At 45.1% G+C, this 14,763-nt stretch overlaps 5 protein-coding genes across 5 annotated transcripts; 3 read left to right on the top strand and 2 right to left on the bottom strand.

The window, feature by feature from the left end:
- Positions 1 to 1,701: 1,701 nt before the first annotated feature.
- Positions 1,702 to 3,878, top strand: FSST1_006378 (uncharacterized protein; the record flags this gene model as incomplete). Its single annotated transcript, XM_083232741.1, has 5 exons — positions 1,702 to 2,113; positions 2,309 to 2,715; positions 2,775 to 2,862; positions 2,908 to 3,161; positions 3,222 to 3,878. 5 exons carry the CDS (start codon positions 1,702 to 1,704, stop codon positions 3,876 to 3,878), a joined length of 1,818 nt encoding a protein of 605 aa, XP_083089808.1.
- Positions 3,879 to 4,082: 204 nt separating this feature from the next.
- On the bottom strand, positions 4,083 to 4,574 carry FSST1_006379 (uncharacterized protein; the record flags this gene model as incomplete). Its single annotated transcript, XM_083232742.1, has 1 exon — positions 4,083 to 4,574. One exon carries the CDS (start codon positions 4,572 to 4,574, stop codon positions 4,083 to 4,085), a length of 492 nt encoding a protein of 163 aa, XP_083089809.1.
- Positions 4,575 to 5,277: 703 nt separating this feature from the next.
- On the bottom strand, positions 5,278 to 6,976 carry FSST1_006380 (uncharacterized protein; the record flags this gene model as incomplete). Its single annotated transcript, XM_083232743.1, has 4 exons — positions 5,278 to 5,953; positions 6,002 to 6,443; positions 6,491 to 6,835; positions 6,883 to 6,976. The coding sequence occupies 4 exons, from the start codon at positions 6,974 to 6,976 to the stop codon at positions 5,278 to 5,280; spliced, it is 1,557 nt and encodes a 518-aa protein (XP_083089810.1).
- Positions 6,977 to 7,632: 656 nt separating this feature from the next.
- FSST1_006381 (uncharacterized protein) lies at positions 7,633 to 8,702 on the top strand (the record flags this gene model as incomplete). Its single annotated transcript, XM_083232744.1, has 2 exons — positions 7,633 to 8,534; positions 8,588 to 8,702. The coding sequence occupies 2 exons, from the start codon at positions 7,633 to 7,635 to the stop codon at positions 8,700 to 8,702; spliced, it is 1,017 nt and encodes a 338-aa protein (XP_083089811.1).
- Positions 8,703 to 11,999: 3,297 nt separating this feature from the next.
- FSST1_006382 (OPT oligopeptide transporter protein-domain-containing protein) lies at positions 12,000 to 14,760 on the top strand (the record flags this gene model as incomplete). Its single annotated transcript, XM_083232745.1, has 3 exons — positions 12,000 to 12,113; positions 12,204 to 14,510; positions 14,557 to 14,760. 3 exons carry the CDS (start codon positions 12,000 to 12,002, stop codon positions 14,758 to 14,760), a joined length of 2,625 nt encoding a protein of 874 aa, XP_083089812.1.
- Positions 14,761 to 14,763: the final 3 nt, after the last annotated feature.

Here is a 14,763-nt window from a genome sequence, read left to right on the forward strand (position 1 = left end):
GAAAAAAAGAGGAAACCCTCCGAAGATGGGCGGAACAACGTGACTGGATACTTTGTTTGCATTAGTTTAATCTGCACATCCTGATCAACAAGTTCTCTTTCCGTAATAGACTGATTGCCATTACAGCGTATGATTGTATGTACGGTACATGTTTCACCATTTTTCGGAGGTTTAGGCAAAATGGGCACAGCACATACAACGGGCTGAACGGAACGGGTATTCTGTCTGAACCAAGCGAGTTGCAGGACAGGACAGGAAGAAAAGGGTGCTTTTTTCCCTTTTCCTGTATGTAAACGGCCCGTTTTTGTACCAGACTGTCGGGTCTTGCTGTTGGTTGGTTGTCTGATATGCATGATACGGAAAGGACGGGGCATGTCCGGATGGCATGTTGTGTTGGGTGTTGGTTATGGAACAATATATTCCGATGCATGTCTCGTTCTAAAGATAGGGCGAGGCGAAGCAGGCAACAGGAAGGCTAGATTGTTGTAGAGAGGTCTCGATGTTGTTTTTTGAGGCAGTGTGGTCCCGGGTAGTGACCGTGTAAGTCACGATGAAGATGCAGGTCTTCCTTCTATGCAGTTGGTGATAGCCAAGCCTCGTATTTGAAGTTAGCATATCAAGAGGTCGCATTCAAGGAAGTTTGCAGGTCAAATGGCATATTATCCTGGCCTTTGTATTTGCCGTTGAGGCCTCCCTGGAACTGAAAGGCTTGGGTGGCTCGCCATGTCAAATGCCATTCACTTGGGGCTAGAACAACGCTCTACAACACATCAGATTTCAGTTTTGATATGTGTTTGCTTCCACTAGAAATGATAGAGGTAGCTGTCACCTCTCCAGGATGAAGCAGCATGTACATGAAGGCTGTGAGATTAAGCTGATGTAGACGGCGATTCAATTGTGTCAAATGCAAAGATCAAACGTTGCCAGATTGAGCACACAGCTAGAAAAGGGAAGCGAAGGAAAACAAAGAAGAAATTTAGATTGAGCAACTTCGTCGTGAGTTGAACGGAGCTAAACTATGATGTGCTGTTGCTCTGTCCTACTGGAACTCGGTGCCTCACGCATAAGTGCTTGCATTGCAGCTTTCGTTTTGGTGAAGCACGTAAAGCTACAAGGTCATCGAGAGTTCCATTCTAGTCTATCATCTACACTCACCTATGTTCGCATGCCATAAAGTCCTAAGTTACTTCACCAGGCGACCGATGGAACACCTGGTGGCCCAAGCCTCGAACCGCAAAGTCATTCATGAGGATGCCTAAAGTTTAAACACCAAGCTTCCCTGTCTATGAAACTTGGAGTTTTATTTGACCTTTCAATTGGAGACAGTATATCCATCCTCTGTCTTAGAGAGCCAGGCTCAAGGGAGTTGGTGAGCATGTTGATGTGCCATATCGTTGCGAGAGCATGCGGATGTATACATGTTTATTGCCATTGAACACCGTTCTCTCAAATCACAGAATCAGCAAGAAGATGTAGTGAAAGTATATTATCATGGTTTAAACAAGTACAATTCGTCCAGTAACCACAAACTTTAAAGCTTCTCGTGGGTATTTTGCATTTACACAAAACTCTACCAAGAGGGATATAAGGTGCGCCCACTCCATGTTTAGCATTTCTTTATCTTCATCTTTCTCTCTCCTTTCACAATTCGAATACTGCTTCTTATTCCTCCCCCTTCTGCGCCTTACCTACCATCACGAGATGGATTCAACCGCCTCCCCATCAGAGGTGGCTCAACTTGCCCCTGGACTCCAGATTCCGCATGGGCCACGGATGGACTGCAAAGGATTGACGCACTTCTACGATCCGATTCTTTGCATCTATTGTCATAATCCAATATGGATACCGAACACGATAAGGGAATTGAATTTGACGTTGGACATAAGCCTTGCTATGGTGTCAAAGGCGCTGAGTGCGTTATCTACGATGGCCGTATTGACTTTTGCAAAATGGTTGTTCGCATATTCTGGCGACCCAAAAGATTACCTCACGAACATGAAACCTTCTGCTCTCTTGTACTGCAAAGATCCTCATGTTGGTACCTGGAAGCTAATTTGGGAGATCACTCGTGATATGGATCTCTCAAAATACGAGGATGAGGGTATCTGCTGGTGTAAGGACGGTGATACCGAATTAACAAATGGAATTATTGCCTTCCATCAAGAATGCTTTATGGCTATCAATGGATCTGATTTGTCTACAGAATAAATGGATCGTCTGGGAAGAGCATTGTTTTGGACGGACATACGCCGTCTCGATTTCTCTCCTTGCAGTCACCTCTATCTTCGTCGAATACCCGATGCGCAAGACTACCGTCACGATTCCATTTCCAGCGCGGGTCAAAAAGTTGGGCTCTCGCTTGATCGTCTTCCGCTTGAGACACTACGGCATGTTCAGTCATATTGTCGAGATGCCCTGTTCTGGGAAACGGTAAAGGATTTGGACCTTGCAACCTATATGGACATGGGGCCAAGGACGGAGATGCTATCTACTTCTCTTGCCAATGTTTTGCATTGGACACGTGGAAGCACATCGCCAGTACTTTCTTCAGCAGATGCCATCTATGGGCATATACGTATCACGATTGACAAGCAAGGATTTTGCGCGATCGAACGGCTTTCCGAGTACCCGCGTGTATGCCTGGTGAAGCGGCAATCCAAAAGGTTTATTATACTTGAAGCACACAAGGCCGAGAACATTAGTGCCTCCTTCAAAGTAAGTTCGATCTCTACACCAGTGTTTACCTCACCGATACTTATTATTGACCTATCTAGGACGGAATATGTTGGCTTGGGTTACGCGATACCCATTCCATCTCAACTATCTGGGACATCCCGACGCCCCCCAGTGGGCTTTTGTCCTGTATGTTAAGAAAAAGGGGATATCACTGTCATAGGCATCACGAAGCCTGTGGCATAATGGTGGAGATTCCAGGAAACAAACTCGAAACCATTAACCTCGACGACATTGGTGGTCTGATCTTGCACTTCACTCTCTTCGGATTTGAGGTCAAAGGATACAGCAAACCCGCGCCGTTAAGGCAAGCCATGGAATTGGAATCGTTGCGAGGGACAGCATATATTCCGCTTGCATCCAATGATAGAATCCTATGGATGCAGGTCCGAAGTTACAGTGATTATCCCTCTTGCATAGGTGTATTGGTATGTGCTATCCTCCCTCCCCTCTTCGCATTCCTATCTAACTGACTACCTATGTATCAGGTCAAGACTGAATTGTCAGGTATAATCCACCTTGGAAATCACCGCGGAGGACATAGTAAGATAATCGCTTTTAGCGAATCTCCCCGTGCCATCTTCCATTACCCAGGCGACGGAAATTATGCACAACAAGCCGTCGCCATTCATCCAAAAAGCAAGCCTTCCCCAGACCACGAAGTTTCCAAGCTTGTAAACATTGGCCCTCCTATCCCCGATATAATTGCATATTCCAGTCTCACTCCCATCTGGTCCTGGGCTCCTCTGCAAGACATAGCGAGCGTATACGTCTTTAACACAGCTATCGGCAACGGTTTTGTGGGAATGCACATCACTTACAAGAACGAAGGACAGCGGTTTGTAGGTGACGGCAATAGAAGTGCGCCTTACCGGATCTCTGGACGTCAACCCAAGGAGGTGCGAGTTAAGAATCCGACTCGACTGTACGTAAATACAAAGATGCATCCGGATCACCACGAGGAAGTAAGGTTCTCTATTGGTGAATACGACGAGTTAGAAAAGTCTCCACAATGGACGGGTTATGATATTGCAGGAGACTTGGACTTTTGGGAGTTGCACCTCTGGTGTGACCCTAGGGGCTTCCGTCACAGAAGTAAAGTACAGGTTCTCCGTTCTGGGAGTTGGCGGGGTGAAGTAGAATGAGGTTGTGCACCACAGACAGGCAAGGTAGAAAATACAAGCAATTGTTACCCAAGATCAAGTGTTATTGTGTTTATCCAGTATCCCATACAAAAGAGAAAGTGAAAATGATCAACTCCAAAGCTCAGTATCGCATCGCTTACTCGTATCTCCGTGCCATCAAAAGACCCTCTCCGCCGCCCATCGCCGCCCCATTACCGAATGCCCTCAGAAGAAGTGCGGGTAATCAATGTCGAGGAGGTCCAAGAAGTATCCCACATAGTTCCAGTCATCGTAGATGTGGTACTTCACCAGATAGAGAATCCCGAGAATAATGGCCAAGAGAAGAAGAAGCTTGTAGATGAGCCACAAGAAGCTCAAGATCTTGTAAGACGAGCTTCTGTCACGAACTATTTCTTGTTCCGTAGTTGCTGGTTTCTCAACAATATCCTGTACTGTGCCGATGCGAGCGATACGGTCCTTGAGATCATCGATCTCTTCCTGTTGGTGGTGAATATGAGAGGCCATCTCTTCATTTTGGGCATTCGTATTGTCGAGCTGCCATTGCTCGACGCCCCGCCGGTCCTGGTTGTTGTTGGGGGTCGCCATGTTGGCTTTATGAGTAGCGAAACGGAGAGGAGTGGCGGTTGGGTCAAAGAAACGCTCCTTTTGGGAGTCTTGTTCATTTGGGATGTCGTGGTTTGGGCCTCCGTTGGACATTTTGACGAGTCGTTGTGTTAAACTCTGTAGAGTTGTACTGAGATGAGAGTCTGGTTGAGGATAAAGACTTGTTGTTTTGGTAAGAGAAGTTGATGGTGGTTTGAGAATCTGGATTGAAGATTGAAGTGGTATTTATGTTCGCTATTGCTCTATTGAATGTGATATATTGCATCGCATGAAAGGACGTGCAACAGTCTGGGAATACCTGTGTCGCCCCTTTGTTCTGATGGCATTCACAACTTCTCAGACAGAGAAACTACAAAGGAGGCCTGCAAGAAAATATGCATGCATGTCTTAGAGAAAGACTGATGTTGTTTTTGCGATATGTCACGTACAGACGGACCATTACAGACCATGTAGAGTTTTGTTGAAGATGCACATCTCCGTCAAAGAACAAAGACCAAGAATGGGAAAGCAACTGGCGCCTTTCACAGGAGTGGTGAATTACTAAATGAACTGTATGCATGGCTGAAGGATCTCCAATGGTCTTCGAGTCCGTTTAGTTGCGCTTGCTAAAGCTGCATGTTTCCATTCTCACGCACATCCATCGGGCTTCCCGTTTAACAAGGCGGCCACTCTCAACCCACACGAGCCTGTAGACGATTGTGTGTTGCAGCGTGGATGCTAGGCTGAGCTGCTGAAATCTTTGATGAACCTCCAGGGCTCTTAGGGTAACAGCGTCTTTTTTGCTTGAAGTGAGGTTTCAATGGCCACAAACCTGCGCAGCCTCATATGCCTTTCGACCAGGTTCATCATGAATCACATCAATCCACATAACCTCCCTCACCCTCACCCTCACCTCATCCCAACCCTGTCTCCCCGTCAAACTCCGAATACACTGCACAAGCCACGCCTCACTCCCCTTAAAAATAATCATCGATCCAACAAGCAAAAGCCAAAGCTTAACATTCGCAGCTGCTTCTCCCTGCACAGGTATCCCCTGTATAGCCTCTCTAAACTGCATCTCAAAAGACTCCGACTTTAATTTAGTTCCTAGCATTTGTAAAAATATGGTTGATTCGTATGCTAAAAGACCAATGCGGAGTGCTTCTTGCATCGGATCTGGGTCGGAGAAAAAGCTAAGTCGAAGTAGTCTGTATTGAATCGAGAGCATAATTTCTTGAAAGGCTTCGGGCTTGAGTTTTTGAGCTCCCGGGGAGAGTTTGTTGGCTAAGGCTGAGAAATCGCGGAGGTCTTTGAAGGCGTTTTGGAGGCGCCAGTCCCAGGTGTAGTATATGTTCATAAAGTTGAGGGATGGCTCTTGGATCTCGAAGGAGCATGCGACGGTTCCAAAAGCTTCGAGGAGGGGTTCCCATGCTGGTCTGCCGTCGTAAATTTCGGGTTTGCAGCCGTTTCTTATGGACCATCCGAGATCGACGCTTCAGTTATTAGTAACTATACACAATGTTAGACTTGGGTAGACTCACCGACATAGTTTGATCTGGAGTTGACGGTTATGTGTGTATGCCTGCAAACCACCTCTCAGTCCTACAATCCGCCTTAGCCCATTAGAGTGTGCCTCAAAAGCCTGTGCATCTTCCATGGCATCAGCCATCGTGGCCAAAGATATAATAGTAGCAGTCGTAGTATCATCCATCTGCTTTTTCGGATCTTCCAATCTATCCTGTAACAACTTGATGGTATGTCGCAGCCGGTTCCTCGTCGAGGGAGAAAAATCTCCACCCCAACCCTCATTGTGATTTCCTTGGCCTCGGGCCGTGATGAGGTCTTTATAGGCGCTGACCATGAAGCATACACAGTGTAGGTAGGCTGGATCTTCTAGAAGCCAGTGGAACCAACATGATTTTTGGAAATCCGAGTCGATGCACCATTCTGCTGGATAGAGTGTATCTTTTATGGTGGTCAGAACTGAGTAGTTAGTACATAGTATCATTGATGATTCGGGATTCACTTACATCTATAGATAAGATATTGAGAGTTTCGATCAAGTGGAGTAGCGAATGTGAAGAGTTCTAGATCAGGAGGAGGTTTGATCAGATGAGCGATGAGAGATGGTGACTGGATCCAATATCTGTCACCACGGGAGTGGGTATGTCCGACAGTCCATAAAGAGTCTTGTGTCAAATTTGTAACGGCCAATGGGGCAGGGCGATGGATCTCTTCAACATCATCTTGTTTTGGTTGCACTGTCAAGGTCTTCTTGGTATTCTTACCGCGCATGACATAGCTACGGATGAACTTTCGAGACTCGGGCGCAGGTTTGCCAACAGGGCCCGAAGACACAAACTCAAACTTTTTAGCTAAACGTTTTAGTCAGGTACAAAGTGGTTCATTATTAATAACTCACGACCCTGTTGGCGAGGACCTGGTCTGCGAGCTCGTGGCTTTGTCTTGACCGGGTCAACCGATGGACTAGGTGCAGCAAAGAAGAGCTCAAGCATGATTAGTGAGAGAAACGGGAAGATGGCTTAGAGAAGAGAGTGTCAAAATTGAGGATGAACTGTTTACTCCTTTAGGAAAACAATCTCAGTACATAGTATCGTAATGACAGTGACAATATCGCCATCAGTCAGCACAATCCTCAATCTCCATTCAAAATGCCAAGACCACGATTGTTTTCCTATTTAGGTTAGACTTTATCACTTTAAGGCTTAGTGTCGCGATGCCTGGGGATAAGCACTAGCTAAAGCCGATCCTCCGTCTCAGTTGACAGAATAGCATCTACAAATCTAGACCATACGTATGCTATTCTATTCTGTCAATATAATCGTTATCCTTTTTAGGTCAAGGGTCGGTGCTTCGTCATGCCATCACTGACTTCGGTGTTGCAACTTTGTCCGACATACTCCAACGGGCTTGTAGATGATCCATGACGATGCAACGTCAAACGGCTCGGATTTAACAGCTTCGTATAATTGTTTTCCTTTTCGGTTGTATTGCCAATAAGCTTAATTGTTTAATTCTCCGTCGCAAAAGACATAAAAGAGTTCAATATTCACATCATTGAGAATGTCTAGCCCATCAATACAAACTTCAACTCCAGCAATACTACCATTATCACATTTTAATACCTTTTATATAAATCCAGTACAGCATAATGGCTCCCAAGTCTCTTGATCTCGTGGCCGATGACTACCACTTCCTCGGTTCCCAATTCACAAAGCCAGTCCCCGTACCCAAAGACCTCTCCCTCTCAGAAAGCACAATTATCATCACCGGCGCAAACACAGGCATCGGCTATGCTACAGCAGAGAAAGTCCTCTCTCTAAATCTCAAGCGCCTCATCATCGCAGTTAGATCTCTATCAAAGGGTGAATCCGCCGCTACCAAACTCCGCACACAGTACCCCGAAGCCGAGATCCTTGTCTGGCAAGTCGATATGCTCTCTCACAAGAGTGTACAAGACTTTGCCGACAAATGCAAAACTCTCGATCGCATTGATTCCATCATCTTGAACGCTGGAACTCAATGGACTAGATTTGAGCTTAGTCCTGAAGGGCACGAGTCTTCGTTCCAGGTCAACTATCTCTCCACTGTTCTGCTCGCAACTCTTCTTCTTCCCACACTCAAACAAAAGGCTCCCGGTGGTCAACCTGGACGTCTCACCATTGTCAACTCGGGAACTTCCTTGATGGCTGAGTTTCCTAATGCCAATGACGATAATGTCCTAGCGCACTATGACGACGAGACCAAGTTTTCTGGTGGCATTAACCCCATGCCTTCATACGCCAAGCAAAAAGCTCTCGCTCACTTTTGGGTTTACAAACTTGCTGAGCGTTTGAGCTCTGATGATGTGATTGTTAATCTCGTTGATCCAGGTTTGGTAGGAAACACAGATCTTCAGCAGCAGGGCAACTTTGTGATGCGGCGGATCCTCGCTGTGATGAAGTGGCTTGTTGCTCGAAGTTTGGAGCAGGGAGCGAGCACTCTTGTTCAAGCTGGTGTCGTGATGGGAAAAGAGAGCCATGGCTCGTATGTCATGGATTGGAGAATTCACCAGTAAGTACACGATGTTCACATGTTTTGAAGATGAAGACTAACAAGCTCTATAGTTACACCAAGTTCTTGCATACCAAGGAGGGACAAGCGTTTGCTGACAAGGTTTGGTACGATACGTACAGGGAGTTGTCTTTTGTTAATGTCGATGGTATTCTCAAGTCTTTGTAAAGCAGTCATATAAAGGAGTTGGTCTTTTTTCTTCTGGGTTTAGATAATTATATAAAACACAGAATTTCCTTATAGCAGCCGACACTCCGAAAGGAGCCGTATACTTAACAGTAGGTATAGGGTAATAATAAGTTAATAGTAGTAGTATAGTAGCGCTATAGGGCTTAATATTAGATTAAAACCTTATATTAAAATAAAAGCTTTAAATAAATAGTAGAAAATCCTCCCTTTTTTATAATATAATAATAAAAATAAGGAAGTTATTAATATTAATAATTAAAGTAATATAATATATAAGTCTTTCTATTTAATTACTTATATAATAAAGAAAGCTAATTAATAGTAATTTTAATAATATATTATATTAAGTAAATCTAGACCCTAGAGATAATAGCTTTAGCGCTTTAATCTATAGGAATAATAACCTATATAATAATAAAAAATAGCTAATTATTATATTAGCTAATAATAAAAAATATATTAAAAAGTTATATTAATTAATTTCTTAATAAAAAAAGCTTTAAAATATAAGAATTAATAATATATATAGAAACACTATATTTATATATAATAATAAGCTTAATATTATACTAATATAATTTAGCTATAAGGTCTTAATCCTTTTATATCTTATTAAAATAGATTATATTAAATAAGTAATCTAGGAAAAAAAATATTTTAATACCTTATATTAAAAACTAAATTAAGATATTAAGCTAATAATAAAGGAAAAGGTATTTCTATTAGTAATATACTTAGGTAAATATATACTCTAGATTATAGATTTAATATTAATAGTAATTATAATAGAAAAGTTTAAACTATTCTAAGAAATATAATTAATAATTAGTATTTTAATTAATTATAATAATTAAGATAAATTTAATTAAGATAATAAGGTTAATAGAGAATTTTTATATAGAGAATTTTTATATAGCTATACTAGGTTTAATAGGAAGCTTTAGGTTAAAGTAAAGGCTTCCTTATAGATTAGTAAGTATTATAGAAAAATAGATTATATAATAATTACCTAAGTAAATATAAAAAAAAAATGCCTTATAATAAGCAGTAATCTTAACAGTAGTTTCAACGGTGGGTAAAATACAGAATAATGTCCATTCCATTCAGTCCTTCTACACCAGCCGACCGACTAGTGGGTAACGAACAGTTGGCCTCCAGGCTTTAAAAAATAAACAACATAAGAACTTTAATTTTAAGAAGCATAAACTAACCTACTCATTCCATCTCTTATGCTTCAGTAGCCAAGTAAGAGATTACACACGACGATGTTCACTTCACCTGAAACTACCCTATACTACGTATCTGACGGCTGACTAACAAGGGAGAGTGGTTGCAGTACAGTGCGGCAGAGGCCGAATCAACGAAATGCCTGCCAGATCTACAGCCAGGTCTCGGCTGAAGAATTGCCAAGACGTCAATTCATGGCACATGGTTCTTGGTGTCATGGTAGTCTAGCATGGCCACGCAGGGTAGCATACAGTTGATAGTCAATACTACCTCACGAATACGGAACTGAATACGAAGCAGTAACAACATTGCTACAACTACTGAAAAAAGCCTGATGGTGGATTCAATTGTTTACATTTACTGCATGTCGTGTCGTGTTGTGCCGATAACCGCATCATTGCATCTTGACTTTGAAGTGGTTGACGATCAAAACAGAGATCAATTCGTGGGATATTCCGGTTCAGCCAATGATGTTCGCAGAACATGTTTCGTCAAGGTTACAAGTGCACTGTAGATTTGGAGAGAGTCCGGGTAATCGGCCTTGACCTTTGACGTGGGCAGAGAAGAAGAGAGAGAGGACAACGCCGAGACGAGACAGGCCGGTAGCCGTGCCGTCACTTCCGAGAAGCGGTACGTACCGGGAGATGGAGTCAGTCAGACAAACACTGACAGGGCTGAAGAAGGGGGGGATATCTGGGGTATTTATATGATTGTTATATGAATGAGTACGGTTGAACATGTTGAATTATTGTCTGACAGATCGCCATCAAGTAATAATAATTGCTTGATCAAATCTAGAAGCTGGGGATATTAATGGAACTAGGCTAGTGGTGGTGGTGCGTGGCTGTTGAATTCAGTTCTGTCCTGTCCCACAATGCCAAGACATGGAGAAGGGGACCAAAGGCCAAGGAATGTACATGTAGTCTAGTAGTGACTGACTCCTGTCGCCTTATTCGTAGTTGATGCCAAGTGTGAGGACAACAAGGAACTCTTTAACAATATGCCAGTGTGTATTGAGTACTCTTAAGCATTTTATGGTAGGCATTGTATATTGTTCAATTAACATATTCAGTTGCTACAGGTACTCAGTCACTGTAGGTACTCACTGTAACCGAAATGCAAACTGTAAACAACTCCCGCGGCGACAAACCTGCCGTCTTTGCCGTTGGGTTGCTTGCTTTTGGACTACCGGCTCCCTAGTTCCGAGCCCGAGCCTTTTTTTTGGGGGCATTCAGGTTCCTTCGTGAAGGGAAGCCCCCCCAAAGTTTGAGTTTGACCAATAGCGATACCCAAATAGTATCCATAATAAAATCTTGACCTACCAAAGATCACAAAAGGGCCCGCCACTCACTGTGAGTGAATACAGTACAGGTACAGGCGATACAGAGGCACCTTCCATTGCATTATCCGTCATTTCTCTCCTTCCTTTTTGTTCTCATCTCGTATCGTCTCGACTCAACTCCAAATCCGACTTTGGTTCTCCCCTTCTTTCCCTCGCCAATATATTATATCGTTTCTGCTTCTTCTTCGCGACACATAACTTGAGACATTACCAATCCCATCTCCAAAGGCTGCGCCACGCACGCGTACCTACAGCACAGTACATTAGTCTACAGTGCTCTCTCTCTGTACGACCCATTCTGTCTAGACTCGACTCGACTCCTCGCCTCGCCTTGATTCGATTTGTCCTGACCACTCACGCACCCACTGGTAACCAGAACTGTACTCAACCATCGGCTTCCTCCGTCGTTGCGCTTCTCGTACTCTCTATCTTGGATCCTGTTTTCCCTCGCGCCATTGTCACTCTCTTGTTCCTGTCAACCGACACAATCGACCATCACGAATACTTTGGCCCTATTTCGGCTTCATTGACGCGATTCGAATTACTTCATCAACCACTGTCGTTTGACCACCACCAACACCTCATCAATTACTTCAGCGCAATCGATTCGACACGCAGAAAGAGCGACCACAGGTCGAGGGAAATTGTCACGGGTAGTGAAACTGGAGGAATAGAACGCCCCATCGCCTGAAAGAGGCCCCTTGGCCATGGCCGACAACGAGAAGAGGCTCTCCTCTTCCGAGGCTCAGGAGATCCCTCTTGAGCCGCTCCCCCCGACTCAACTTCCCATCGCCGGCGATTCGGCTTCCGAGTATGACGAGGTGAGTTGCACTGCTTTGCGCTACTTTGCATCATCCATAAACACCCACGCCTTCACCACGCATCAATCAGACTAACGCATAGGCCGACAGTCCTTCTCCTACGATCAGGATGACATGCGCGATTACCACACCACCGAGCAGGACCTTCACGTCACAGAAGACGACTTGCTCGAGGCTCGCGAGCTTGCTTCAAAGTACACACTCGAAGATGTGCGACACATAATGGCTCGCGTCTACCGCATTCACGAAAAGGATCCCAACTTTCCGCTCACCGTCATCCAAAAGATCAAGTCCTTCCTCGAAAACGATGAACTGTTCACCAACCCCGAGAAACACGAGAATTTGGTACAGGAGATGAAGCTCGAGGCCGCCCTCATCACCAACAACAGCCCCTACGCCGAAGTTCGTGCCGTCGTCGAGAACAAGGATGACACGTCCATTCCTTCTTCAACAATCCGAAGTTGGGCTATTGGCCTCATCTTCTCCATGCTCCTGGCTTTCACCAACCAGCTCTTCGATATCCGACAGCCTGCCATTCGAATCATGGCCAACGTCGCTCAGCTGCTCTCATATCCGATTGGCAAAGGTTGCGAAAGGTGGCTGCCTGACTATGGCATCACTCTCTTTGGAGTGCGCCATTCTCTCAACCCAGGTCCCTTTTCCAAAAAAGAGCATATGCTTATTACCATCATGGCCAACGTTGCGTACAACACCCCGTACACCAACTTGATCATCTGGGTTCAATACCTCCCACAGTACTTTAACCAGCCGTATGCTTCCCACTTTGCCTACCAGATTCTGATTGCGCTGAGCACCAACTTTATCGGTTACGGAATGGCTGGTGTCTGCCGTCGATTCCTCGTTTATCCTTCGTACTGCGTCTGGCCCGCTTCCCTGGTCACTATTGCGCTCAACTCGGCTTTCCACACTGACAACAACTCCGCGGTACAAGGACCCTTCGCCAAGATCTGGCGCGTTTCTCGCATCAAGTTCTTCTACGTCATGTTTGGTGCCATGTTTGTGTGGTTCTGGTTCCCCAACTACATCTGGACCTCGCTCTCCAACTTTAGCTGGATGTCCTGGATTGACCCCTACAACCGTGATCTCAACACTGTTACTGGTTTCAACAATGGTCTTGGCATCAACCCATTCCCTACCTGGGATTGGAACGTACTTCTGTGGGACTCTGCCGATCCTCTCATGGTTCCATTCTTCAGTACTTTTAACCGATTCGTCGGCGCTTTCATTTCCATGTGGGTGGTCCTTGGTCTCTGGTACTCCAACATTTACAACACTGGATATCTTCCCATCAACAGCAACCGTGTCTATGACCGCTGGGGTCAGCTGTACAACGTTACTCGAGCCATCAACGATCGCGGTCTGTTTGACGCGGAAAAGTATGAGGACTATTCGCCCCCCTTCCTTGGTGCTGGCAACGTTGTCATCTACATCTTTTTCTTCGGTATCTACACATCGACTCTTACTTATGCCCTTCTGTTCCATCGCCGCGAAATAGTCACCGGTTTCAAGGGTCTGTTTAACAGCATGAGGAAGAAGTCGAAGCGCGCCGAGGAGGTTCACGATCTTGATGTTCACACCCGCCTGATGAAGGCGTACCGTGAAGTTCCCGAGTGGTGGTACTTGGTTTGCCTTGTCTGTGCTATGGCATTTGGTGTTTCTGGCATCGCTGGCTGGGACACACACACTTCTCCTGGCGTCATCTTTTATGGTCTTGCCCTTTGCTTGGTCTTTGTCATTCCTGTCGGAATCATCAAGGCCATGACTGGTATTGAGGTCACTTTGACTGTCCTTGCCGAGTTCATCGGAGGATCCTTCGTTGAGGGTAATGCGTTGGCCATGAACTACTTCAAGTCGTTCGGCTATGTTACTTGTGCCCACGCTGTCATGTTCTCCAACGATCTGAAGCTTGCTCACTACGTCAAGATCCCACCGCGACACACCTTCTTTGCTCAAATCATTGCCACCTTTATCAGCACCTTTGTCTGCGTTGGTGTTCTCAACTTCCAAATGACACAGATCGAGGGTGTTTGTACCGAGGATGCCCGATGGAAGATGACATGCCCCAGTGTCAACACTTTCTTCACTGCCTCTGTCCTCTGGGGCACTGTTGGTCCCAGCAAGATCTTTGGCAAGGACGGACTTTACACTGAGGTCTTGATCGGTTTCCCACTGGGTGTGATCGTTGTGCTTGCTGTCTGGGCGATCAACAACAGGTTTCCTCACTGGACCTGGACCCGACAGATTCACCCCGTCGCTATTATGTACGGAGGTATTGTTTGGGCTCCTTACAACATGTCATATGTCTGGCCTTCAGTGCCAATTGCCTACTTTTCCTGGATTTATCTCAAGTCGCGCTACCTCGGCTTGTGGTCTAAAGTAAGTTGTCCCTGTCACTTTTATTGAGACCTACTAACATTTGCAGTACAACTTTGTGCTCTCAGCAGCTTGGTCTTGCGGCATTGCCATTGCAGGCATCATCATCTTCTTCTCCCTCCAGCTCGAAGGTACCGAATTCAAGTGGTGGGGCAACACCGTCGGCTACGTAGGATGTGAAGATGACGCTTGTCCTCTTCAACCTCTGGAGGGCAGCGACTACTTTGGTCCTCGAGTTGGAGAGTTTCACTAGTCA

This window comes from Fusarium sambucinum, chromosome I (assembly GCF_050947815.1).
Source record: "Fusarium sambucinum isolate potato_lamoka chromosome I, whole genome shotgun sequence".
In the NCBI taxonomy this organism is placed as follows: domain Eukaryota; kingdom Fungi; phylum Ascomycota; class Sordariomycetes; order Hypocreales; family Nectriaceae; genus Fusarium; species Fusarium sambucinum.